Source organism: Plasmodium vinckei, assembly GCF_900681995.1.
Source record: "Plasmodium vinckei vinckei genome assembly, chromosome: PVVCY_08".
Taxonomy (NCBI): domain Eukaryota; phylum Apicomplexa; class Aconoidasida; order Haemosporida; family Plasmodiidae; genus Plasmodium; species Plasmodium vinckei.
Genome location: NC_051300.1, coordinates 623,207 through 649,913, shown reverse-complemented (window position 1 = coordinate 649,913; position 26,707 = coordinate 623,207). Strand labels below are relative to the sequence as shown.

The 26,707-nt window shown below is 22.8% G+C and overlaps 7 protein-coding genes across 7 annotated transcripts; 3 read left to right on the top strand and 4 right to left on the bottom strand.

The window, feature by feature from the left end:
- Nucleotides 1–1,961: 1,961 nt before the first annotated feature.
- Nucleotides 1,962–2,825, top strand: PVVCY_0801750 (PPPDE peptidase, putative; the record flags this gene model as incomplete). The annotated part of the gene is made up of 2 exons (XM_008626976.1): nt 1,962–2,028; nt 2,149–2,825. The coding sequence occupies 2 exons, from the start codon at nt 1,962–1,964 to the stop codon at nt 2,823–2,825; spliced, it is 744 nt and encodes a 247-aa protein (XP_008625198.1).
- Nucleotides 2,826–3,558: 733 nt separating this feature from the next.
- PVVCY_0801740 (DNAJ-like molecular chaperone protein, putative) lies at nt 3,559–5,284 on the bottom strand (the record flags this gene model as incomplete). Its single annotated transcript, XM_008626975.1, has 5 exons — nt 3,559–4,176; nt 4,295–4,413; nt 4,515–4,632; nt 4,784–4,938; nt 5,194–5,284. 5 exons carry the CDS (start codon nt 5,282–5,284, stop codon nt 3,559–3,561), a joined length of 1,101 nt encoding a protein of 366 aa, XP_008625197.1.
- Nucleotides 5,285–8,990: 3,706 nt separating this feature from the next.
- PVVCY_0801730 (nucleosome assembly protein, putative) lies at nt 8,991–10,327 on the top strand (the record flags this gene model as incomplete). Its single annotated transcript, XM_008626974.2, has 3 exons — nt 8,991–9,046; nt 9,467–9,519; nt 9,633–10,327. The coding sequence occupies 3 exons, from the start codon at nt 8,991–8,993 to the stop codon at nt 10,325–10,327; spliced, it is 804 nt and encodes a 267-aa protein (XP_008625196.1).
- A 521-nt stretch (nt 10,328–10,848) lies between these two features.
- PVVCY_0801720 (gamma-glutamylcysteine synthetase, putative) lies at nt 10,849–13,791 on the bottom strand (the record flags this gene model as incomplete). Its single annotated transcript, XM_008626973.2, has 1 exon — nt 10,849–13,791. One exon carries the CDS (start codon nt 13,789–13,791, stop codon nt 10,849–10,851), a length of 2,943 nt encoding a protein of 980 aa, XP_008625195.2.
- Nucleotides 13,792–16,087: 2,296 nt separating this feature from the next.
- Nucleotides 16,088–17,650, top strand: PVVCY_0801710 (dihydrouridine synthase, putative; the record flags this gene model as incomplete). Its single annotated transcript, XM_008626972.2, has 1 exon — nt 16,088–17,650. The coding sequence occupies one exon, from the start codon at nt 16,088–16,090 to the stop codon at nt 17,648–17,650; it is 1,563 nt and encodes a 520-aa protein (XP_008625194.2).
- A 534-nt stretch (nt 17,651–18,184) lies between these two features.
- Nucleotides 18,185–20,424, bottom strand: PVVCY_0801700 (conserved Plasmodium protein, unknown function; the record flags this gene model as incomplete). Its single annotated transcript, XM_008626971.2, has 4 exons — nt 18,185–18,248; nt 18,362–18,441; nt 18,527–18,635; nt 19,004–20,424. The coding sequence occupies 4 exons, from the start codon at nt 20,422–20,424 to the stop codon at nt 18,185–18,187; spliced, it is 1,674 nt and encodes a 557-aa protein (XP_008625193.2).
- Nucleotides 20,425–22,002: 1,578 nt separating this feature from the next.
- Nucleotides 22,003–23,895, bottom strand: PVVCY_0801690 (ATP-dependent DNA helicase Q1, putative; the record flags this gene model as incomplete). The annotated part of the gene is made up of 1 exon (XM_008626970.2): nt 22,003–23,895. The coding sequence occupies one exon, from the start codon at nt 23,893–23,895 to the stop codon at nt 22,003–22,005; it is 1,893 nt and encodes a 630-aa protein (XP_008625192.2).
- Between the last annotated feature and the right edge of the window lie 2,812 nt (nt 23,896–26,707).

Genomic DNA, 26,707 nt, shown 5'->3' with positions numbered 1-26,707 from the left:
CACATATGTCTGATATTTATTGATAATAATACATGTATATAATAAATACAATTATGGGCATAAAAATTTATATATATAAATGTTCTTTCATATAGAAGGTCTGCTCACAAAAAATCAGCAAATTTATTTTATGGCATAACAAACTTTTTAAAAAATTAAAAAATTTATTCATTCTTTAGTTGTAATTATAAGGAATTGTGTTTTTTTCCTCTTGATAAGACAATAGTTTATCGATTTGTGGAAAATATTATATGATATAAAGACCATTTTCAGTTAAAAAAATTATATTACAAATTAAATGTCTATCATATGCATATACTGATTTCATATTAATTACACACTAAATATGATTACATTACCAAAATTGTCTCCTTTTTCGAAAAAAATTATGCATTATAAAAAGAAATATATCAAAAGTTCAACTCATATATTCTATAGGTTTATCAAATTTCATAAATCACGCTAGTCTATGTTTTTAATATGTATTTACTAATTATTAGGTCATGTTTATGTTTCAAGTATAATTGAAATGTCTGAAGTTACCATATAAAAATATACCCTATAGTAATGTTTAACAATAAAAGGGGAATAGACGTAAATAGTTATAAATATATATTATATGAAAGCAAAAAGGTTGAAAAATATCAGACCGTAAATATATTATCCAATAAAATTGGGAAGAACAAAATAATTATTTACTATATTTTTTTTTCTTTTTTTTCCTTCATTATAATTTTTCTATAGCTAATAATGTAATGGAAATTTTAATTTCTAGGAAATATATAGTTTCACATATTTTTTTGTGTATTAATTCTAAGAATTATAAATTAAAAATATAGATAAGGTATGTATATATATGGACATTATAATTGGTATATTTATTTTTGATAAATATTAATTTAAAGAATTGGCTAATGTGCGCTTATAAAATATATATATTTGAAGAAGCTTCATAATATAAGGACAAAAAAAAAGTTCATGAAATCTTCCATAAGCAGTTAATATTTAAATAAAAAATTAGTTTTATCCCTAGAAATTTTAAATTAATCGTTTTTATTTTTACAACATATTTAATACAACTTTTAATTTCCCTTATTCTATTTTTTTATGTTGTTTTTAAATTGTATAGTTAAAGGTTTGTGTAAATGGAAAATTTTCCAAAATTAATGTTATAGTGATTCACAAAAAAAAAAGAAAATTTTTCTTTTGTACATTATATATGTGTGTGTAATTTTTTTTGGAGGTAAGATCGGTTTTAACAAGGGTATATATTCGATTTAATTTAAAAAAAAATGTATAATGATATAAATTATTTTATTTTTATTTAGTTAATTTTTTTTAATTATAAATATTTTATGTAAAGAGAGAAATTAAAACAAAATAGATTAGTTCTTTTTATTTTTTTCGATAACCATATATTATGCATGTAACATTATTAAGAATGCATTATATTTTATAGAATCGTTATCTCTATCTTTGTTTGTAAAATATATATTATATATAAATACAATTATAGCTTCTTTTTTTGTTTATATTTAATTTTCTTTTTTACGTTGTCTTAAATATTTTTAACGGTGAAAAAATGCACACCTAATAAAAAAAAATATTAGTTAAAGTTAATCATTAGGGGGAAAGCACAACAAAGGTGAGATAAAAATGGATAAAAAAATTAATTAAATAATTAATTAAATAATTAATTAAATAATTAAACGCATACAAATATCCCACTTTTATATGTCTACCTACATATATTTTTGACATAGTATATATCACAAAATGCAATACTGCTCAAGAACCAATATATTTTAGTGTTTCAGTTCATGATAAATTGTTTGCTTATTTTATTAGTAATGAAACATTTATTTTTTTTTAAAAATTGTCAAGGTTGAAAAATTATTAGATTAAATTTGTAGTTGTAATAATATAGTGGGGAATATTTAGTTTATATATCAGAATAATAAATGACTATCTACTTACATACATATATTTTGGATGTCCCTTTTTTCTTGAAAAATGTTCGCCATACAGGTAATATATAAATCTATGAATTATTTGTGTGTATAAATAAGTTTTAAAAATAAAGCGAATTTTTAATGTATACACAATATATATACAACATATTTTTGCGCTTCTATACTTCTTTGAAAGGAATTGAGGTGTTTGGTAGCGAGTACACATTTTCAATGGATGGGATAGTAACAAGCAAACCAAAAAGGTCAGGAATAGGACGTTATAGTAAAAGTTATGAATTGGGATTTATGAAGTTAACCTATTATGAATTTTCTGAAATTTTAAATGTTCTTGGAAAAATATATAGACCTAATACATATAATTTTATATACAAAAATTGTAACCATTTTTGTGATGATTTATTTGAATTATTATGTGGAAAAAGATTATTACATAGTTTTATGATTTATTCAAGGTTAGGTAAATTTTTTGGTGACTTTAAAAATGTAGCAATGTGTGGATCTATTAATACTATGGATATAACAAAAGATGATAAGAATATGTATGTATGTGCTTTAAATTTATCAAAATCAATACTTAAAAAAAATAAAAATATAATTAATAAAAAAACAATATTATATCAAAATAAAATTAATGAAGATACAAGTCACAATTTTATTCAACAACCTCCATATATTATTCCTTACACATCCTATAGCCCTACTACTATATCACCAAACATGTATTGTAACACAAGTAAATTAACTAGATCAACACAAAGTTCAAAATATGAAAAATGTTTCAACGATTTTAATACACACACATATAATACATTATATTCATTAAGTACAACTGATGGGTTTTCTTATCCATAAGTAAAAACTATAAGACCATTTGATATGCACAATAAATTGTAAGTTTGTAATAAATGCAGATATGCATAAATTGTTTTTTTTCCATTTTTTTGTCACGATTTAATATATATATATATATTTATGCAGAGCTAACTTTCAAACATTTTTGCATTTGTAAATATTTCCAAACGGCTCATAAAAGATAATACAAGTTTGGAGTTTTCCTACTGATATATTCCATCATTGTGGATAGAACATGCTTTTTATTTAAAAAATGGTTACTCCTTAATTTTTAAGGGCTACATTTTTAATTACATAATGAAAAGATTGCATACAAACCAGTAGGATGCAAGGAAACTATCTTTATTCATGTATGGATCGCAGATGAAAGATTGCCCTCCTTTTCATGAGCAACGTTGTTTATATTTTCCTTCGTGATAAATTGTGTGGAAAAAAGTAAAAATATAAAAGATAAAATTGAAAAAAAATAGTTAAATTAGTTATTATATTAAGCAAATATTAACAATGAAAAAAAAAAAATAAATATTATGTATTTTTTTATTACAAATATGTATACATAATATGCATGTGAGTCTTTTAAAACAGACACTCACAAAATGCGGTATACCGATTTGTTTAATGTCGGTTTAGAAATTATTTTGGTTGAACTTTTCAAAAAAAAAAAAAAAAATATGAAAAAATATAGCCATTTATTATCAATTAGTTCATTTTTTTTTTATTCTGTTTTTGAGTTTTATTTTGAAGTAAGCCAGATATAAACAAATATAATTCCAAATATCATTTGCATAGAGAAAAATTCAAACCATGATTTTTTTTTTCCTTTTTTATCATCAATTTGTTTATTCTTCATTATTTCATAACATTTTTCTAATAAATTCATTTGTTGAGAATCTAAGGTTAATGAAAATTCTTTTACATTTTCAAGTAGTTTTTTATTTTCAGTTCCGAAATATTCTTTATTGTCACTTTCATTATTTTTGTCATTAATTTGGAATAGTGAAGATCCATCTGTTTTTCTCATCTGTTGTAATTTTGAAACTATTTGATCTCCATTTTTTTTTAAATAATTAGTTGATTCAATAACATCATTAGATCTTTCAACAATTATTCGATTTGTGGATAATATAGATCTCATTAAATAAATTAAGCTCGCATTTCTATCTGTATATGCATAAGCAGAAATACATATACTTATAAAAAAAACAATGGGAAATATCATTCTTAATAATTTTATTTTTTCATATGGTAATAAATATCCTATAACAGGTAGCCAATCAAATGTTGTGTCATCTTCAATAAATCGAAATTGCAATTCGAAACAAAAACTTGCTATATTATATACTAGGAAAATCTATAAATAAAAAAGCATAAACCATGTTTATATATTTGTGCATTCAAATTGGTACCCTTAAAACAAAGAAAAATATAGTTAGCATTTTTTCTCATAATTGAAGAATATTAAAATGTACCTGTCTTGAAAATTCTAGTTTTTTACGATATGATAAAAAATATCCAATAATAAAAAACATGGCATGTTGAACTAGTGAAAGACATATCAGCAAAGTGGCAGTGTTGTCGTCAACTTCACCTGCAAAGTAGGGAAAATGAAGAAGTAATGATGTATGACTTAAAAAATAATTGAATTGGGACATAAATGAATAGAAGTATGGATAGATCCTATTTACATACCATTTTTATAGTCGCCAAATCTGTTATAATTACTTCTTCTCACATCATCTGATAAAACATCATAGGCATGTTTCAATTTTATAAAAGATGAATCAGCAGATTCGTCTGTATTTTTATCCTAAATATTCAACAAAAAATAAGGATTCCATGAGTGACATAAAATTATAAAAGGACGTCAAACAATTGTAATAGTCACATAGCTCATATAAATACGTGAGCAAAATGATAGTGGGAAAATAGTCTTTTATTTTTTGTGGTTCAAAACTTACTGGGTGATAAATTTTGGCAGCTTGTCTATAGGCTGTTTGAATTTCTTGTTTTGTAGCATTCGGGGTAATATTTAAATAAACATAGTAGTTGTCCCTTTTCCATGGTATACCCTTATATACCAGAAAAGAAAAAATTAGGGCATATACTGCATATTCTAAAATAGTGAAAAAACAAATATATTTATGTATGGATATGTTTCAAATAAATTATAATAAATAAAAAGGCAGGCATGTCATAAGCTGTAATCATGCTAGCTAACACACTTATCGATACACACATACATATGTACACTTGAAAAATGAAATAAAAATATTGTAATATAATAAAATAGGAAAGTATAAATTAGGCAAAATAAAAAAAAATACAAATAAAAATATAGGATATTATCTTATATATTTTTAGCTCTTACTAAATTTATTAAGAAATTTAATTTTATCACTATTGACTATAGTTACCCCTATAGAAGCTATAACAACCTGTATGATTATATCGTTTAGCATTTCTAAAATGATGTTTATTTATTTTTATTATTATATAATATTAGTACGTTCTTTTTAATATATTTTTTTATTTCAATATGCATTCATAGTACTTAAATTTGAATATATATATATAATATTTATATATAATTACAATTTCATAATTAAATTTTTTTATTATATATTTCAAGTCATTATTAAATATCAGGAGAATAAAATAAAATGGCTCTTAAGGATTAATTAATGTAAAAAAGAAAAAAATAAAGAGATTTTGGATATCTCTTCAAATTGCATTTTATATAAAATCCCTTATGCTATATAAAAAATATATGATATCTTTTTTATATACATTTTTTTTTTAATTATAAAAATATATTTATTCCCTTGAAAAATAAAATGGATGCCCACATTTTGTTGTAAAAATTTGGGTGTGCTTATTTTTTTTTTAACATTATTTATTATCACATTATTTTATATATTAATTTTTTTTTTTAATTTATGATTACTTATAAAACGTATTTTTTCTATTATATGCTTAAAAAAAGTAATGAAAAAATATTTCAATTTTAAGAATAATATATTAATATATACATATATATGAAATGCCCTTAAGATATAAAAAAAAAAAAAACTTCTCCCATGCCAGTAAGGTTGCAAAAATAAAAAAAAACGAGCTAATTTTGCTAACTTAAAAAATGTGTAAAAAACGGATAAGTAAAAATATGCATACCAAAATAATATAAATAAATGATAATAAAACTGTATACACACATAGATATAAAACATTCTTTAACAAGTATAAGTAGAAAAGGCATACAATCTTAAATGTGTGTATGTATATATATATTTATATAATTTTTTAGCACAAAAGCATATAAATTATTAATTTCTTTTAATAATATTTTACTATGACAAATTTAAAATTATCCATAAAATCAAAAGATAAAAAATAATGAATAATGGGATTAATGTATTTTCTCTTTTTATTTTAAAATTGTGTATAAAAAACATTTAGACCTTTTTTTATTTCAATGGAATTTTAATCTTTCACCATTTCATATATGACACAAATATTTCCTATAACTTTTGTAACACTACTACTAAAAGATAATTAATAAAAAAAAGTATGGTTAAACCCATTATTATGGATTTATTTTTTATTTTAAAATTTATAGCTTATTATAAAAATTGTTTCACCCTAAATAAAGAACATAATTAAACCGCATTATGTTCTTCCACCATAATGTATAAAAATACCATATTATTTTTATAAAATTTATGTCATTTAAATTGTTTAAAATGGGCTTATAAAGTAAAGGACAATGACAATGCTTAAAACTTATATCCATGCTACGTATGTATGTATGTATGTATATATAGAGAGAGAGAGCCTTTTCCAGTGAAAAATAATACTCTATATATACAAGAATTATAATAATGATAAAAATAAAATAATTAATTTTAAATAAGCATAATTTTGTAATAGCTGAAAAGAGTAATAATACACACTTGTTTTACATATTAATATTTAAAAAAAATGAAAGAGAAAAATTATTTTTTAACAAAAAAAAAAAAAAATATTATACCTTCCCCTCATAACACACATTCATTCTTATATTTACACAAGTTGACGGATTAAGTAATGGTATATTATTATAAGAAAGTAAGCATATTGAAAGATTATAATATATCTAATTTTTCAGCATTTTTAATTTTTCAGCATTTTTAATTTTTCAGCACTTTTAATTTTTCAGCATTTTTAATTTTTCAGCATGTTTAATTTTTCAACATTTTTAATTAAAAAAAAGACATGCTAAAAGAGATAAAAAATTATAAATTGCATATTTTGCAAAGTTGAACCTAGGTAATTATATTTTTTTTAATTTTACGAAGTATCGTATATTTAAGTAAAAGAAATGTGCATTAAACAAAAGTACATAATAAATTAAAATATGTGCACACACATAATATCTATAAAATTATTTGTTTATGCAATGTATAGACAATTTGGATTATCTTTGCAATAATTTTTATAAAATGAGCAATATATATATATATTTAGTTTATGCATACTCTCTAAAGGTATTCCTATATTTGTATAAAACTTTATTTGCTTAAAAAAATAATTTCTAGTAATGCTACTTATATGATTGGAATTAAATATTATTCACAATATATTTACACATATGCAAATAAATAAAGGATGAAAAGCAATATACCATTATAAAGATTACAAACTTTTGTAATTTTTTTCTTGCATTTTTCAACATAACTATATTAAAAAATAAATACAATTAAAAAAATAAAATAATTTTTTATTCTATTTTTAGCCATGTTAAAAGACTATATGTAATATGCTCAGCTAACATAGTGATGTTGATATTTTATTCTTCTAACTATAGTAGTACATAAAAAATATATAATTTTTCATAAAGTTCGCGTTAATAAATATTACAAACAGTGCAAACTTCCTTTGAATTCAAATATATAATGTGAATAATATTTATTTTTATTATATATCAGGAGATAACACATGTTTAAGACCTAGCTATATGACACAATCATATAAGTATATATAAAAATTGTATTTAAATTTTATAGAATCATATTAAACATATTTAGATTTAATTATAATCTTACACTACTACCATTTAGAGACACTTAAAACGCACAGGTAATTTTGGATTTCACCAAAAATAAAAAAAACTATACTCTCCCCATATTTCAAAAAAATAAAAATAACAATATTAAATCATTGTGTTACATAAATGTATGCATAAAACGAGTGTTTGTATAACTTAATATGTATAGAAAAATGGTGTTAGCAAAAAGTTATGTATTTTTGTAAATAGTATATACTCAAATAATTATAATTACTACATGGTAAATAGTCAAATAATTATAATTATTACATGGTAATAGTCAAATAATTATATAGTTATACATGGTAAATAGTATAATAATATACAATCATTATTAATATGGCTTTATTGAGAGTTTTCTTTAAAAATTATTTTTTTTTTTATCATAACATTACTGTTATATTTTAATATAAACATATGCAATAATATAATAATAAAATATATAATATTAAAAAAGAGGAGAAAAAAAATTATATATAATATTTTAATTTATGCCTTATTATTTCTATTGCTTAAGTTTTGCATTGGCATATTTATAAAGCCATATTATATTTGCGTTCTTTTATTTTTAATATAATGCATTAAAAATAAAAATAAAAAGAGATTATTTAATAATTTTCTGCATTTTAAAAATATGGCATCATATATGCAAAAAATATATATATCAAATAATGAATGTATCGTAGGCATTTGAAAATATATGTATAATAAGGTCCTGAGTAATACCATTTATTTATTATATATAAAAAAATTTAATATATATGCAAATACGGATATTATATTATTTCATTTTTCATTACATACATACTAGTATATATATAAATACATTCGAAGTATTATATAATAATCTTTTTATAGTTTTAATGTTTTTTTTTTTTTACAAAAATCAAAATTTTTATTGCAGAGAAAATACGCTTATGTTTTTTATATTCTACTACAAGCCTTAATATAAAATATAAAAAAAAAAAATTCACGATAAGTTGTATTTTTAATTTTAAATATATAGCATTAAAAATTTACTGTTATAGAGAATTATTTATATACTATAATAATTTTTTATATTTCAATTTTACTATTTAAAAAAAATGAAGAGAGATCGTTCAGAAAATTCTGTTGAAAATACAACAGACCCTAAACATACGTAAGTTATTTAATCATATATACATATAATGACTATATCAATATAGATCTTATACATATGTCCATATATATATATATATATGCCTCTCACAATACCAACTGTGTTATACATTCAAAATGTATTAACAATGCATTATAAAAAAGGCAAGGAAAACGTATATATCACTATTTATACTAACACAACTTTAATGATGTCATATTTGCATAAAAAGAGACAAAAAAAAGTGGTAGCAAAATATAAGAGAGGAATATATGCACTTAAATTGTATGAATTATGTGTATATATAGCATACCCATTAATTCACACTCTTATATATACACAGTTGGCAAGGGCATAAAAAAATATGGATATTTATGCACTTTATTTTTTCTCCTACTCACACAACCACATACTCACTTTTTTTTTCTTCTCCTTTTACAGAAAAATTGAAAATGATGATCCCTTGATACCATTTATAAAAGATTTTGAAGACAGTAAGAAATAAAAAAAAAAAAAAAAATGTTGAGATGGCCATATTGGTTATGTTACATAAAACTGCATGTATCTTTATAAAACTTCATAAACCCCCACTTCTCTTTCTCCTCAGTTCAAAAGGACATTGAGCAATTAGACATAAAGTGTGCACATGAGCAAATGAACATCCAGAAGCAGTACGATGAAAAGAAGAAACCCCTTTTCGATAAGAGAGATGTAATAATACAAAAAGTACCATGTTTTTGGGCAAACACATTAAGAAAACACCCAGCATTAAGTGATATAGTACCTGAAGATATAGATATTTTAAATCATTTAACAACACTAGATTTAAAAGATAATATGGATAATAATGGATCATACAAAATAACATTTACTTTTAATGAAAAGGCTAAAGAATATATGGAACCATTAGTTTTAGTTAAGCATGTAACTTTTGATAATAATCAAGAAAAAGTAGTTGAATGTACTAGAATTAAATGGAAAGATGGAAAAAATCCAATAGCAGCTGTATCTAATAGTAGAATAGATATAGATAATGAAATGCCAAAATGGTCTGTTTTTGAATGGTTTACTACTGAAGAATTACAAGACAAACCAGATCTTGGGGAAATCATTCGAAGAGAAATATGGCATAATCCATTATCCTACTATTTAGGATTAGAAGACTTTGATGATTTTGATGAAGATTTTGACGATGAAGATGATGAAGATGAAGATGATGATGATGAAAATGAAGACGAGGATGAAGATGATGAAGATGAAAATGAAGACGAGGATGAAGATGGAAAAGATAACGATGATTAATTAATATAGTAATAATATAGTAATGATATATAATAATATAGTAATAATATAATGTTTATCTTTTACTGAAATAATACATGAAGAAACTTAATCATATATGCACTATTTATATTGTGTGTGTACTTTTTTTTCCCGATATATCTTTATCTTATATAGCTTATTTACGTCATTTGTGTATTTTTTTTATGCCACTTAAGATGTATATATGTAATATATTATTTATGTTACATATATGTCTGTATGTATGCTATTTTCTTTTTTATTTAAAACCAATAAGACCATTTAAAACAATCAATAAAGAAATTACGCTTTCATAATTAGACTAAACAAGTGTAGTACTCTGCACTTTTTGCGCAATTAAACTTAACAGGTTTGTGATGAATGTAGTTTACATAGTTGGTTGCAACGCAGTGATGAAATATACAATACAACCAACTTTAGGGGTAGAAGAAAGTGAAAAAAATAAACAAATGAAAGTTAAAAATGGCGGCATGAGCAAAGGTTGCAATTAAAAGCGATACCTATGCACTGAATTGGTAAAGTTTTTTCCCAAATTCAAGCATGTTATCATCAATGGATTCATCAGATTCCTCATAATTTGTATTTTTATTTTGAATAAAAAAATCTTTATCATGTTTTAGATCTTCATTAAGGAGAAGATATTGAGTATAGTCTTCTCCTGAAATAAATTTATATGCTAATGATTTTAAATATTGTCTTTTACTAATACGTCTTAAATTATTTTTAATTCTCTCTTTATGGGGATCAACAAAACCACCTAATAATTCATAAGGAGCAATTTCACCTTTACCTATATCCGATATTAATTTACAAAGGTCATAATTAATTTGATTATTTATATATGAATTTTTTTCATATGATGGATGATTTAAAATAAACTTTCTTAAAAATGATGCACCAGTAGATATTTCACCTTTACATCTTAATTCAATAAATTGTATATATTCATTAATTTTATTTTTTGCTGATAAATTAATTAGACCTTGTTCAAATTGTTCTTCTATATATAAAGAACATAAATATAAAATTCCATTAGTTTTATTAAAAAATATTTCATAAATACTTTTTTCTTCTATATCATTATTTGATGTATCATAATTTATATCATTGCGGAAATAAAATTTTTCCTTTAATATTGCATCACGTTTAGATGATCTAAATAAATTTTCTTCTAGTTTAGACATAGGTATATATAAATTTAATTTTTTTTTTAATATAAATTTTGACAATACCATAATTAATGCAACAACAGAAGCATTTTCAAAGTCTGTTATTTGTATATCAGGAGTTCGAAATTCAACTCTCCATCCAATTGAGCTAGGACCAGTTAAATAATTATCTAATATTGGTGGTGGTTTAAATCGAACACTATTCCAATTTGTACTTTGGAAATTTTCAAAATGTTGATGTGATGATAATACTTTTTCTTTATAATCTTCTAAAAATTCAAAATCATCACTTAAATATATTTTATTCATTTCTTCTTCAGTCCACATTTTAGAATTATTAACATTTTCATTTTTTTCATTTATAATATTTTTTATTGTACTAATATCTTGCTCACTAAATGAACCTTCAAATACTACAATTGGGTCACGAACAAATAATGATGAAATATGTCTAGCCAAATATTCATCTACATTTTCTTTTATTAATTTATCATAAACATTTTTATTTAAAACAATATCAATATCGTTGTAAAAATAATAATTATTTTTTAATGGTAACTCATCAGATATGTATAAAGATATTCCTGAATATCTTGGTTTTGAAATGTAAGACAATTCATCTTCTGTTCTACAATCGACACTATTTGATATAACTCTCCATCGTGCATCTGTTTCAGTTAAGAATCCACCTAAATATGGTGTACATGCTGTTATAGCTAAAAATAATGGTGCAATAACAGCTAGCTGATCATATACATATTTTGCATCATCAATTGTTTGAAAAGACATTGTAATTTGTTGACAACACATACTCATACCAAAAAACATGGCATCTAAATATACATAATTTTTAATTGGGTTTTTACATTTTTTTGAATATTCTTCTATAAATTCACGATTATAAGAATATACATAATCTTCATCATCATCTATGTTACTAAACAGACTGTGTTTTATTACTTTGTCCAATAATTCGGTTTTGTCATTTTGTTCTTCAATTTTTTCTACTTTTTTTTTTTCAGCATTTTTTTCAGCTTTTTCAACTTTTTCAATTTTTTTCTCGTTTGTCATTGATTTATTCCAAATGAGATGAGCATCTAAAGTTTTTTTTTTAAATTTTTTTTTAAAAAGTCTATCATCATTTTTATCTAAAGATAGTTTCCATATATCCATATTTTCTGTATGTACATCTTTATATATTTCATTAAAAGATATAACTTTAGTTCCTCTTCTTTTTCTTATATTCTTAGTTAGTGTTACATATCTTGAATGAGGACTAATAACCATATCAGTAACTAAACAACTATTACTATATTCATTTGTTATTTCAGGTTTAAATAATTCACATTTAAATATGGAATCTTCTTTTATTGTTGGCATATAAATATTATCTTCTCCTTCGATGCCTGCGTTTTCATTTGCTTCATCACCCTTATCAACAACGTCATCATTTTTTATATTCTTTCTATTATTACTATCATCCCCATCCATAGATATATCAGGAATTAATAGATCATCATATTTATGTTGAGCAATATCGGAACTAACAAAATGGGTTGATTTGTTTTCATCAATATCTGATATAATATCAATGCTAATAATTTTAGTTTCACTTTTTTGAGAAGGTTGTTTTTTTGTTTCATTTTCTTCATTATTTTCTTCACCATTTTCTACCTTTTGAATTGTTTGATTAATTTTTATGGAATTATAATCTATAGGAGATGTGTCTATTATTTCTTGTTTATTTTTTTCATTTTTTTTTTGTTTTTTATTTTCAAGGTTTATTCTTTTTGCCATCATGAGACTATTGTCTAAAAGTACGTTAGGGTAACATGGGAGTGTTATGACTCGAACACCTGGTAAGCCACTTAAAACATTATTTAATTTATGTCTTCGAATTTTCATGCAATGTTCAATAAAATATGATGAATTAAATTCAAATTTAAATGGAACTGATGGTGTACCTTCAATTGTAAAAGAAGAATATTCAGGAGTCCAATGAGACCCATATTGACAATCTGTCCCACTTTCTAAGTTCATCATCTCATCAATCAAATCAGTAGCACATAAAAGTGCAGATGATTCTTTTAATTTATCATCATTTCTTATAACTATATATTCAATCTCATCGCCAAACATAATATGCTCATCATTGCGATCCTTATTACATTTATAAGAATGAACAAATTGTAATATTCCGTATAATCTGATTAATGATTTGACATTTTGCACATCTTCCCAACTTAAAGGGGTTCCGATTTTTAAAAAACCCATGCTATGTGCTCTTACTATTACTCTATTTTATTCTATTTATTTTTTTTTCAATTTTTTTTATAATTTTTTAAAAGCTTAGTATAATATTTTCAAACAGACCAACGGATGTACAGGTGCATATACAAAACCCGTTAACCAAAAACGAAAAAGAGAAACAAAAAAAAAGGACATGAAAAAAAATATACTTGACTATATTTACAATTAAATAAAATATGAGATAAAAAAATAGAAACTTTTTTTATTTCAATTTGTAAATATACATAAATATATATATATATATAAATTTTATAAATTCACAGACTTATTCATAAACGTCTTTTTAATGTTGTACAATTATGTAAATATATTTATATTATACAATTTAAAATGCATACACAACTGCGCATTTTATATCTTTAATTTTGTATGTATGCATGTACGGATAGTATATTTGTTCTTTTATAATTTTTTTTGTTTCAACTTTTAAATTATATAAACAAATATTCAGAGAAAATAATTTTTATGTATGTACATATAACATATATATAAATATTTTTTTAAAGTAACATTAAACAGTATATATACATTTTATACATAATAATACAAAAGGTTATTTTTTTCCCCTTAATAAATATATGATATATAGATAAATAAATATGTATAAAATAAAAAGTAGAGTGATGTTTTTTGGGGAGTTATAAATTTTTTTAAGTATACATATTTTTATAATCGATAATATAACATTGAAAAAATAAAAAATTATAAAAATCAAAAAATAAACTTTATATTATGTAAATTAGAGAAAAATATAATTCATAAAATAAATATATTTTATACTTTAATATTTAAATCAAAATAAAAAATATATATATATACTCCTTTTTCTTTTTTATTTTTTATGTAGATAGTACGCAATTTTTTTTTTCATATGCCGTCATTAAAAATCGTCTAAAAAAAAATATGCTACTGTGCCCAAAAAAAAAAAAAAAAAATAATTTTAATGTAACTTTAATTTGAATAATTTATAAAAATTAAAATAACAGTGAAAATAAAAGTGAAAATTGCTTTATTATTCCTTTTATTTATCCATATAATATTTTTCAACGATATTTAATTTATTTTTTTTGAATAAATAAAATGACTATATGGTGAAGTTGATATTTTTTAAATTTATTATTTCCATAAAAGGATGTGTATATTTTTTACATGTTTAGAAATATTCAAAAAATGAATAATAAATGTATTACAAAAATAGGTTAATTTTATGTTCTCTAAATATGTATGTACATTTCAAAAGTTGTCTATGTATGTTATAGGCTCGTTTAAATCTTCTATTTATCAGCATATCACTATTTTTTATCTCTTTAAATGTTCATATGCTTTTCCTCTTACTGTCTATATAACGTTATTTATAATATTCAAATTTAAAAAAAAAACATATTTTTTGTTGGGCTTTTATAAGTATATGTAAAAATGGGTATAGTTCCATTTTTGAGGGGTATACAAGTTTTATATAAAAAAATAAAACTTAATTATTTGTATCAGCATTTATTTTTTTTGCTCTGATAAGTATAAATTAGTGAACTATTAAAAAGGGAAAAAGAAAAAGGGAAAAAGAAAAAAAATATCGAAAATTTTCTATTCTTTCTCAATATAAATGTAGAGACACAAAATGGCTGTCGGTATATTCCAACTTATTAAAAAATAATAATAAATTGTTCATTTAATTTTTACAAAAAAATGTAGATATTCACTTGGTTAGCTTAATTAATGTATATCTTAGTACTACATTATTATTACATATTATTTTGTATTTGTAAAATATGTTGAAACATGAATGGAAATAAGGGCACCACAATATATTATTAAAATCGGTCATACACGTTTTTCTTTACCTATCAAATATAAACTTAGTTGAAAATAATGAAAAAAATGAAAAAAATGAAAAAAATGAAAAAAATATGTAACTCATAAAGCATTATAAAACATCTACAATCATCATATTTTATTTCACTTTTTTAAAATATTATCCAATGATATTTCATTTTTTTTTATAATTTTTTCGTATTACCATTTTATGCATAATCTCCAAAAAATATATATAAATACAATAATAATATAATAAAAATAAACCAGAAATAATTATATAAAAATGGAAATATACAAATGAATAAAAATAAATAAGCCAAGAACATTTAAGAGAATAGCTAAATAAATCAATGAAAGAACAAAATAGTTATTCTAACATAGCTAGCTAAAAAATATAAAAAAAAAAAAATTAATGAGAATTATATTGGTAAAAGGTTTGATATTATATATGTATTTTACATATTTTAAAAATCATGGTAATGCAAAATTGAATAAGAATAAATATACTCTTCTTATAAGGGTATATCATAAAAATCATTTTAAGTTATATAAAAAAAAAAAAATAGAATATAGTAAAGATAATATTGATAGTAAAATAAATTATAATAGACATACAAAAATAAATACTGACATAAATTTATTTAAAAGTTGTACACCTTTTGAAAAAAACAACAGAGGTATCTTCTTCATTGCAAACAACATTAACACTAAGGACAAAATTAAAAATTTAAAGAGAAAAAATATGTCGATTTTATCAAGTAATAATATAGATGAGACATTGGGATGGGATGACCAACCCATTTTTGAATTAGAAAACATATCACAATCATTAAATGATTTATATAGAAAAAGGAAAAGTGAAATAAAACCTTTAATACAAGTTGCCCCTATGATAAATGTAACTAATCGTCACTTTAGAGCTTTGGTTCGAATTATTAGTAAAAAAGTACAATTATGGACTGAAATGATTGTTGATAATACTTTGTTATATAATATTAATAATTTAGAGGAACATTTAGGTTTCAATAAAAATGAACATCCAATAGTTTGTCAATTAGGGGGTTCTGATCCTACATCATTATCAGAAGCAGCTTTATTAGTAGAACAAGCGGGATATGATGAAATAAATATTAATGTTGGGTGCCCAAGTACAAAAGTAGCTAACAAAGGAGCTTTTGGTGCATACTTAATGAAAAAACCTGAACTTGTTAAAAATATTGTTTATGAAATAAAAAAAAAAGTACAAATACCTGTAACTGTTAAAATAAGAACAGGTGTTGATGATCTTGATTCATTTTCTTTTTTAAGATCATTTATTGAAACAGTTTCATCAGTTGGTTGTGAGCATTTTATTATACATTCAAGAAAAGCATGGTTAAAAGGATTAGATCCAAAACAAAATAGAAGTGTACCACCTTTAGAATATAATAAGGTTTTTGATTTATGTAAATTATATCCAAATTTAAAATTCACATTAAATGGTGGGATCAAATTTATTGAACAAGGAGTAGCATTATTAAATGGCTATGTACCAATAAATAAAACAACAGGTAATCATAATAAATATACTGATAATAATTATATAAAGGTTAAAGATTATGATATAAATCCATTATATGGTGTTATGATTGGAAGGGCATGTATGGATAATATTACTGTACTGGCAAAAACAGATAAACTTGTATATAACCATGATACTTTACCAACAGCTTATAGTCGAAGAACTGTGTTAGAAGCATATAAATCCTATTTAGAACAAAATTCATCTTTTTATAGTCTAGTAAATGCTTTTGAATTATTGAAGCCAATACTTGGCATACTTAAAGGTATGCCTGGTCATAGATTGTTTAGAAACAAAATAGATGCATATATAAGAACATATGCATCTACTTTAAATTGTGCTCAAATATTAGATAAAGCTATGATTGATGTTGATAATATTGCTCCCGGTTGTCTAGACTTAAAGCTTGATGATGATAAAGCACAACAAGAATACATAAAAAATTATTAACAATTTGAGAATATTTATTTTTTTTTCAAACAAACGACTATTGAACATATGAATAGTATCAATCCCATGATTCGCATTAGCATATTTTTTATTTTTAATTTTACAAAATTGCTATCTTAAAATTTTCAAAGTTTTCTCATATTTATTTGGCTATTATTATTTTTTTTTTATTTGATATATATTAAAATTTGCTTATTTAAAAAAGGTAGGAATGACAATAATTAAATAGTTTCACATGTATAAATAAAATACACAGACACATACCTATCCAGTTTTATAATAAAAATATATACCATTGTCATGAATTTTATGTTTATCTATTAATTTTTATGTTGTTTATACATGACACAAATTCTTCGTAATTGCGAGGTTTTGTTTATCTTTTATGTTTCATGCATACAATTTATTAATTTTAATTATGTTACATCATTTATTCGTGCTGAATTTATTTATTTTTATTATCCATTCGATGGTCAATGTCCATTGAATAGTGTTTTAATTATAGTTTGAATTATTTTTAATTTTTTTTTTAATTTAATTTTCATTTATTGACTCAACAACTTCATATGCCTCCTTTAAATTTTGCTTTTGCAATTCCCTGTAAAAATTGTAACAATTTTGATAATAATTTATGCATATATGTATGTGTACATAAATTTTATGGCACATATAAAGATAAGACACTATGAAAAAATATGCCATTCTTATTACATCCGTTTGTTCAAATTGGAAGTAAGCGAGTCATCGTCTCCGTCTAAGGCGCCGAGGGCAACCATCAAAGTGCTCGATATCTACAAAGTGGCAAAAAATGATAAAGTAAAAATGGGGAAATAAAAATGGTGAACAAGCCTTAAACAAAGAAGAGCATGTATATACCTTTTGATTATTTTCTTTGCAATTGTTCATCTTTTTAATTGACTCCTCTCTATTGTGTTCATATATTGTATGTATCATTTCAATTATGTCACCAATAGGCATGATAGGGCTGCGTTAAATATGCATAAAAATGTATGTATAGTTTTAATAGCTCGTAATATAAACACACATATATATATGTGTGTGTGGAAAACCGTATAACTAGATGCATACCAAAAAAACATGAAATATAAAATGTATCATATCGAACTGAAAATATAAAGTCAATAAATAAAAAACAACAGTATAACCAAATGTCTTTTGTAAATACTCATTTCTATATCACTTAAATAATTAACATGCCAGTCTATTGTTTAATAAATTTTATGCAAAAAAAATGTACACACATAATACCCTCAATATAGTATCGCTAAAAAACTTAGTACACACTATTTCACATTCATTATTATTTATGTTAGCATTAATGTATAGTAATACCATAAAGCGAATGAATTCTCATTAAAGAGAAAAGGGGGATCAACGTTGAACATTATTTGTTTGTTTATAATGTGGTTAGTATGAGGGTTTCCTATATATAACTCATCATTTGTATTATTTAAATCTTTAGATACTTTAAGTTGATTATTTTCAATTTTATTAGCTCTTTCTACTAGGTCTTTTTTCTTTTCCTTTATTTCAGAAGACATAATTGTTGATGTAGGAGGTTGCATATTGTTTACACTTGGTTCTTTATTTAATAAATTTGTATTATTACTACTTTTTTTTTTTAAGATTAATTTTGGGTCGCCTTTATTAAGAGTTGGTTTTTTTTTCATAAAAAAATTCTTATTTTTTGCATTTTTTTTTTGATTTATAAGATTAAAGGCTTCAATTTTTTGAACTATGCTTTTTTCACTAGGATCTTCGTCGTCTTTACTATTTGAACTATTAATAGATTTTTTAGGGGCAATTTTTTTATCAAATATACTTTTTGCATGCTTAAATTTTTCTTTTAAATCTGTTATTTCATTTATATTGTTATTTTCTGGGGTCTTTTTAGTTGTGTTATTAAATGGCGATTTAAATATTTTTTTTAAGGTTAATTTTTCCATAATTGTAGAATTTTTACTTTTTTCATTTTTATTTAATTCTTTGCTATTTATTTTGGAATCTTTTGAACCCACCGAATTTAATGTTACACTATTTTCTTTCTTTGTCTTGGCCTCTATTTTTTCATTTGATGAAGAAGACATTTTATCTGAATTTAAAGACAAGAATGATTTTGATTTTGAGAAAATGCTTCCAAATTTTTTGCTTTTTAAACCTTCACTTTTTATACTATCACTTTTTTTGCTTTCACTTTTTATACTATCACTTTTTATGCTATCACTTTTTTTGTTTTCACTTTTTATACTATCACTTTTTATGCTATCACTTTTTATGCTATCACTTTTTTTGTTTTCACTTTTTATACTTTCACTTTTTATGCTTTCACTTCTTATGCTTTCACTTCTTATGCTTTCACTTCTTATGCTTTCACTTTTTGTGCTTGATTTACTGAGTTGACTTTTTGGGAAAATTGGACTATCCTTGTGCAATATATCGGGGGAAGCATTTCCTTTAATAGACAACCCATTTTTATTGTTAATTAATTTTAAATTTTTTATATTATTATGTTCATTATTATTCACATTTATTTTGTTATTATCTTTTGGTATATCTTTATTTTTAGATCGAGAAAATATTTTTAATTTTTTAATATTAAAAAGTTTTTTATCTTTAGAACTATTTTCAGAATCTTCCGATGTTTTTCTATCTAATTTTGTTTCCAAGCCATTTTGTGCATTTGAGACTGAATTTAGTTTTTTATTTGATGGTGCTTTGGATTTGTCTATATTCTTTTTCTTAAACAAAAACATTTTTTACGTAATTTCTTTATAACTTGCTTGATTGATTAATTAATGATTTTGTTGTTTATTTAAAAATACAATTTGAACTAATAGCAAATAATTTTTCTATTAGCTGGAAATTATTTTATTTCTTTTATTGGGTTTTCTTCAATACAAGTTTTTCATGTTTAGTTGCGTGAGGAAAAAAAAAAACGAATTTTCGGGAAATTCGAAATGTTTTAAAAAATATATTTATGTACAAATTAGTGAAATAAAAACAATGAATAAAATAATTATTATAAAAATAAAAATAAGTAAAAATAAATAGTTGTAATTTTATACACAACTTTTACACCACCTATAATAAAACAACATTATATAGAATATTATTAAATAATTTAACTATTCCTTTTGTATAATTAAACAAAAAATATGAAGAACATCAATTTCTTATGTTTATTAATTTAAGCATTGCTTATAATGTTGTTATTATTATTTATTGCGTCACTATTTAGTTTTATACTGATATAGTAACAAAAAAATAAAAAGGGTATAAGAGAAATTACTATAATATTTTACACTAGAAACATTAAATAATTTATTTTAAATTTTCTTTTTTTATATATTTTTATTTATTTACAAAATTGTATAATTAATTATATTCTATATTCTTTATAATGAAATTGTAAAATTTTTTTTTATTATTTATAATATTATGAACAATTCAGAATAATTCTAAGGATTTACAATTATTTTATTACCAATTCATATTTTTTACTAATAAAATATTAATAATTCATAATACTTAAAAAAATGTGTGTATGAAAAAAAGAGACAATATTTTAATTTTGGAAAATTCATAACATCAATAATCGAATTATAAAATCATAAATTCATTAAAAACGCTGAATTTCTGTATAGCATCTATAAAAATTCGATCTTTATAATTTAGTTAGTAATTAAAAAATATAGATAAATAAAATATACACATTATATATGTGTGTGTGTTCGATATTTCAATTATATTATTGCTGTTCATACACTATTTCCCAATTAGTCTCGAAGTTTCGATTGTATATTACTATAATTACAAGCATTATATAATAATTATTATTTTCTTTCATGTTTTTGGTGATGAGTAGAAAATATAAAAAAATATATAATCTATTATATTTTATTCTCCCTTTACAAAATCGCTAACTTGTAAAATTGCTTACACATTATTTTTGTGTAAATATTTATTTGGTTTATAAGTGTGACAAAGAGGATCCGCGCATTAAAAGGCATAAGTATTTATCACAAAATAAAAAAAGTCTATAATACTAAAAAATAATCATAACACGAAAAGTGTAATAAAAAAAGTTTAAATAGCAAATATGCATTTAACATTGTATATTTAAAAGCGGGAATTATGGAAAAAAATAAACACAAATAGTTGGTTATATACAGGAACGTTATTATTTTGAACCAAATCGTGTGTATATATTTCATAAATAATATTAACACTCCCATGCATGTATATACATATTATATGCATATGGATTTTATGGGAATATGAATTGGGATCACCCAAATGTTTCAAATTTTTTTGTAAATATATGAATTATTCTATAGTTTTCGAGGAACTTTAAAAGATGATATAATATTTTTCTTTTTTATATTAGCACAACTAGGTATTAATCTGCTTACCTTAGGAATTTTATCATTTTTTTCTTGTAATTTAATTTCTGCCATTTCTTCACGTCTTTCTAATTCTTTCATAACTTCAACTATTCCTTTTTCTCGTATATCTTTTGATATAATTGAGGATGCTTTTTGAAAAGGTACAAATCCTTTAATCCTATTATTATTTAATTTATAATCATTATATCCTATTTCTTCACCCTGATTAGAATCGGAATCATTATCACTTAACTTATGTTTTTTCCCTTTATGAGAATATTCATAAGATGTTGCATTATTATAGTCATTTGTTTTTTTATGAAATTTTGGGTTCCAATTTTCTTGTTGATACAAATTGTTTATTTGCATTATTTTATCCACAGAGCCTCTAATATCAAAACAATATGAACAGCAATAATTAATATCAGATTTATCATCTTTGTTATGATTGTCTTTTTTATAAGATTCTCCAAAATAATTTAAAATTTGAGTCCGTATGCATTTCTGAGTAATGCATAAATTGTGAACACACTCTAAATTATGCATTTCTTTTTCGAATCTTTTTTCCATATTTGGATTATACGCATCTAAATTTGAATAGCATCCTTTTATTATAAATGCTAACTTTTCTACATCTTCCTTAGAATAATATAAATAGCAAAATGCAATATTTCCATTTCTACCAGCTCTACCAGATTCTTGATAATAATTTTCTATAGATTTAGGTAAATTATAATGTATAATATATGATACATCTTTTCTGTCTATACCCATTCCAAATGCTATTGTAGCTACTAATATTTTTACAGTACCATTAATCCATTTGTCTTGAATTTGTTTTCTTGCATTATTAGTTAAACCTGCATGGTAACTTAATGATTGTATTCCATTTTCTCTTAAATATTTTGAAATCGTATCACAAGTTTTTCTTTTAAAGCAATAAATAATTCCTGTTTTTCCTTCATTTCTTTTTTCTCTAACTATATCACATATATTTTCTTTTTTATCAACTTTTAATAAATCACTATAAATTACTACATATTTAATGTTTGGTCTATTGAAGGATGTTCTTACAATTTTTAATCCCTTATACATATCTATGTCTTCATTATCACTTTTGTTATTATTCAAATCATGAAATCCTAAATTAGTAATTATATCCCTTTCCACATGTTTTGTTGCAGTAGCTGTACAACTATATACTCGAACATATGGACAAGCATTCAATAATTTACTTAAAAGTCTATAACTTTTTCTAAAGTCACACCCCCAAGTACTAATACAATGTACTTCATCTATTGATATTAAAGATATTTTTCCATTTAAATAAAGTTCTTCTAAAAGAGGCATAAATTGTGAACTTGTAGCTGTTTCAGGAGTAATATATAAAACTTTTATATTACAATCATTGAAACTTTTTAGCATAGCTAATATATTTTGATTTTCTTTTTTATTTAAAGAACTATTAATTGTTTCAGAAAATATATTTCTATTTCTTAAAGATTTTACTTGATCTTGTATTAATGAAATTAAAGGACTAATTACAATACTTATACCATCAACAATTAATGGCATAATCTGATATATTAAAGATTTTCCTCCTCCTGTTGGCATAATATTTAAAATATGTTCAAAATTTTTAATTCCATTTAAACACTCTATTTGTTTTTCTTTAAAATCAGGATAATTAAAATAGTCATTTAAAACATTTTTAGCTTTATTTATGTCTATGCTTTGATATTTTTTTTTATATAAATCCAGCAAGTCTAACTTGGTATGATTTTCATCATTCTTTCTTGTAATTTCCAGCTTACCATTTTTCACCCTTATTTCACTCATTTTCACTTTATACTTTATTTGTTATCCTTTCCAACTATTGTTTATTACTATTTTTTTTATGGCATATCGATTTGCCTTTTTTATGGTTTATTATCCATTTCTTAAAAATCTTCTCCTTTTGTCAAATTACACTAAAATATATTATTATTTCCCCCCTTTTTTTTTCACAATTTTTTGTTCATGTAATTTATATTTTAAACTACTAAATTTTAATCTTAATAAAAAAAATGGATAACAATAAATTTGTTTTTCCAAATTTTTCCTAATATTTCCTATACAATTTAAAAAAATGGAATGAACAAAATATAATAAAACAAATAAACAAACAATTATTATGCACATATTTTTTTTTTCTCTTGTGCCCCTGTATAAAAGTTGTTACATTTTTGTGACACATTAGTGTTGGATTTTTTTCGAATTTAACGTAAAAAAAATAATGAAAGTTAAAACTTGAATGTATTGAAATTTTTGTAATCCTTAAAAATCGCCAAACCATTTTTGTGTGTATTCCTATTTAGCCAAACCTGTTTATGCAAGTTTTTATTCAAATAACAAGAGTATTATAGGACCCAAATTTTATATTTTTATTTTTTCAGATAGGTTTATAAATTTGATAATATTGTGAAATTTTTTTGTCTTATAAAATTTGTTTTTTTTTTAAACAATGTATATAATATATTCACAAAATATGGAAAACTATAACCAATCATTAAAAACTAATGGACAAGCTTAAGAAAAAAAAGAACAAATAGGGCAATACACCTTTAAGATAAACATTAAATTGTATTTTTTTTAATAAGTTTACAAGTTTATAAAAATAATGTAATTGATTTTATTTGGTAAATATTTGTGTTTATTTTGATAGTGTTCTTTAAAGGGTAGTGAATACCCCCAAAGCAAAACATAAAACCAAATATGGAAACATATATGACAATACTAATACAATATATCATGCTACATAAAAAAAAAAGAAAATGGTTTAACAATCTCGATAATTTGTAAAAATGTTCCATACTAATAGAAAACAAGATATAAATATGCATATACTATCTTCAGTTGCCATATAATATAATATAATATTATATGCATAAACTTGAAATTTCCTTTTGTTTTTTTTTTGCATTTTTTGGTATGCAAGAAAAATCAAGCCCCATTCCTCTGTTCATTCTATTCGGTGTCAAATTTAATTGACCCACCACACAGAATTCTATTCTCTGAAAGAAAAAAAAAATGCATATTCTAATGTTCTTAACTTAGGTATCCATTCCAAATAGATAATGTGGATAGCTATTTTCAAAGTTAAAAAATTCATGTTAATTTATTTTTAGTAGAAAAATGAAAAATAAACAGTTGACAAATAAAACTATATGCAGTATCCAAGTTTTATATTATAAAGACAAGTTTTAAGAATAATCGAATTATTATATTTTCAAAATATAAATGAAAATATACTCTCTGCTTATGCTGGCCTAAGAAAAAATTCTCCTAAATATTATGCTCATGTAGAAAAAATTTATCAAAAATGACCCCGCACATATATATATACTTATATTATTGTGTGTGCATTTTCTGGAAATTCTACTACTCGCATTATACCCCATCTTCCCCCTTTTAAATGTGCAATCTATTTCAGTGGAATACACAAAATTGTGCATGTATATACATATGTATACATTTGCAATTTTGTGTATTTTGTTTTAGTAATCGTTATAGAGGCAGTTCGAATTTACGTAACACTCCAAATAGTTGGAATGCTACCAAGCCTTTGTTACTCTATCAAATTCATGATTGTAATGTAACAACCTATTATTGTATACACGCAGAGTTAACTGCTTCATGAAACTAAAACATTTTTTGTCTTTCTTTTTTAGTGGAAAATTATAATTATACATAATTTTTATAGCTATAAAAGAGAGAAAAAAAAATGCTGATAGATACCAACCATCAATTAAGGAGTAATTAAGTAAAAAATGAATTTTACACATTATTCCTTCTTGCTTTGAAAAAATACAACAATGTATATACGTTGTATTAATTCGCCGCGTTTTTTTTATTATATCCTTGTAAGAATGAAAATTATTTATGTATACCATCCTTTTCATAAACTTTTACATATATAAAAAGAATCTTATAAATAAATATTTTTCATTCTTACAAGGATATAATAAAAAAAATATGTTTATCTCCTGGTTGACTTGAGAGATAAAATAGCGCATCATTTGAGTATACTGATTGAAGCATATGGCTCTTTTTGTTTGTTTTGAATAAAAAAAGACAAATATAAAATGATATCATTTTATTTTACTTTAATTTTATTTCAAAAATACAAAAAGTTTATGAGCTTTAAATAACAGCGCGTTATTATGAGTCCTTCCGCTCTAAACCAGTATGCAACCCCATGTTCGTTTTTAATTGCTACACAAAAAAAAAAATAAAGAATCAAACCATATGCTATCGTTTTCTTTTCTTTAATTTTTTTATAATCACAATTAAAGTTTAACTACTTATGAGAAAACAATCAGCTACTAGGAGGGTTCAGGGTGAGAATCTCTTCCCATGCCAGTTTGGGTTTATACATTCATTTTTTCTTTTTTCTTTTTTTTCCCCCCCAATTAAAAGGTATTTTATTAAGAAATACTTGTTAATAGGGAGACAACAAAAAAAATAGAACAGAAAAATAGAATTACACCCAAATACATAAACAAAAAGAATAAAAAAAACTAATTAAAATCTTTATAATAATGAATATAGAAGCAAAGAGAAGAAAAACACGTGCATAGATATAACTTTTTAGAGATACAATCTGTTATGG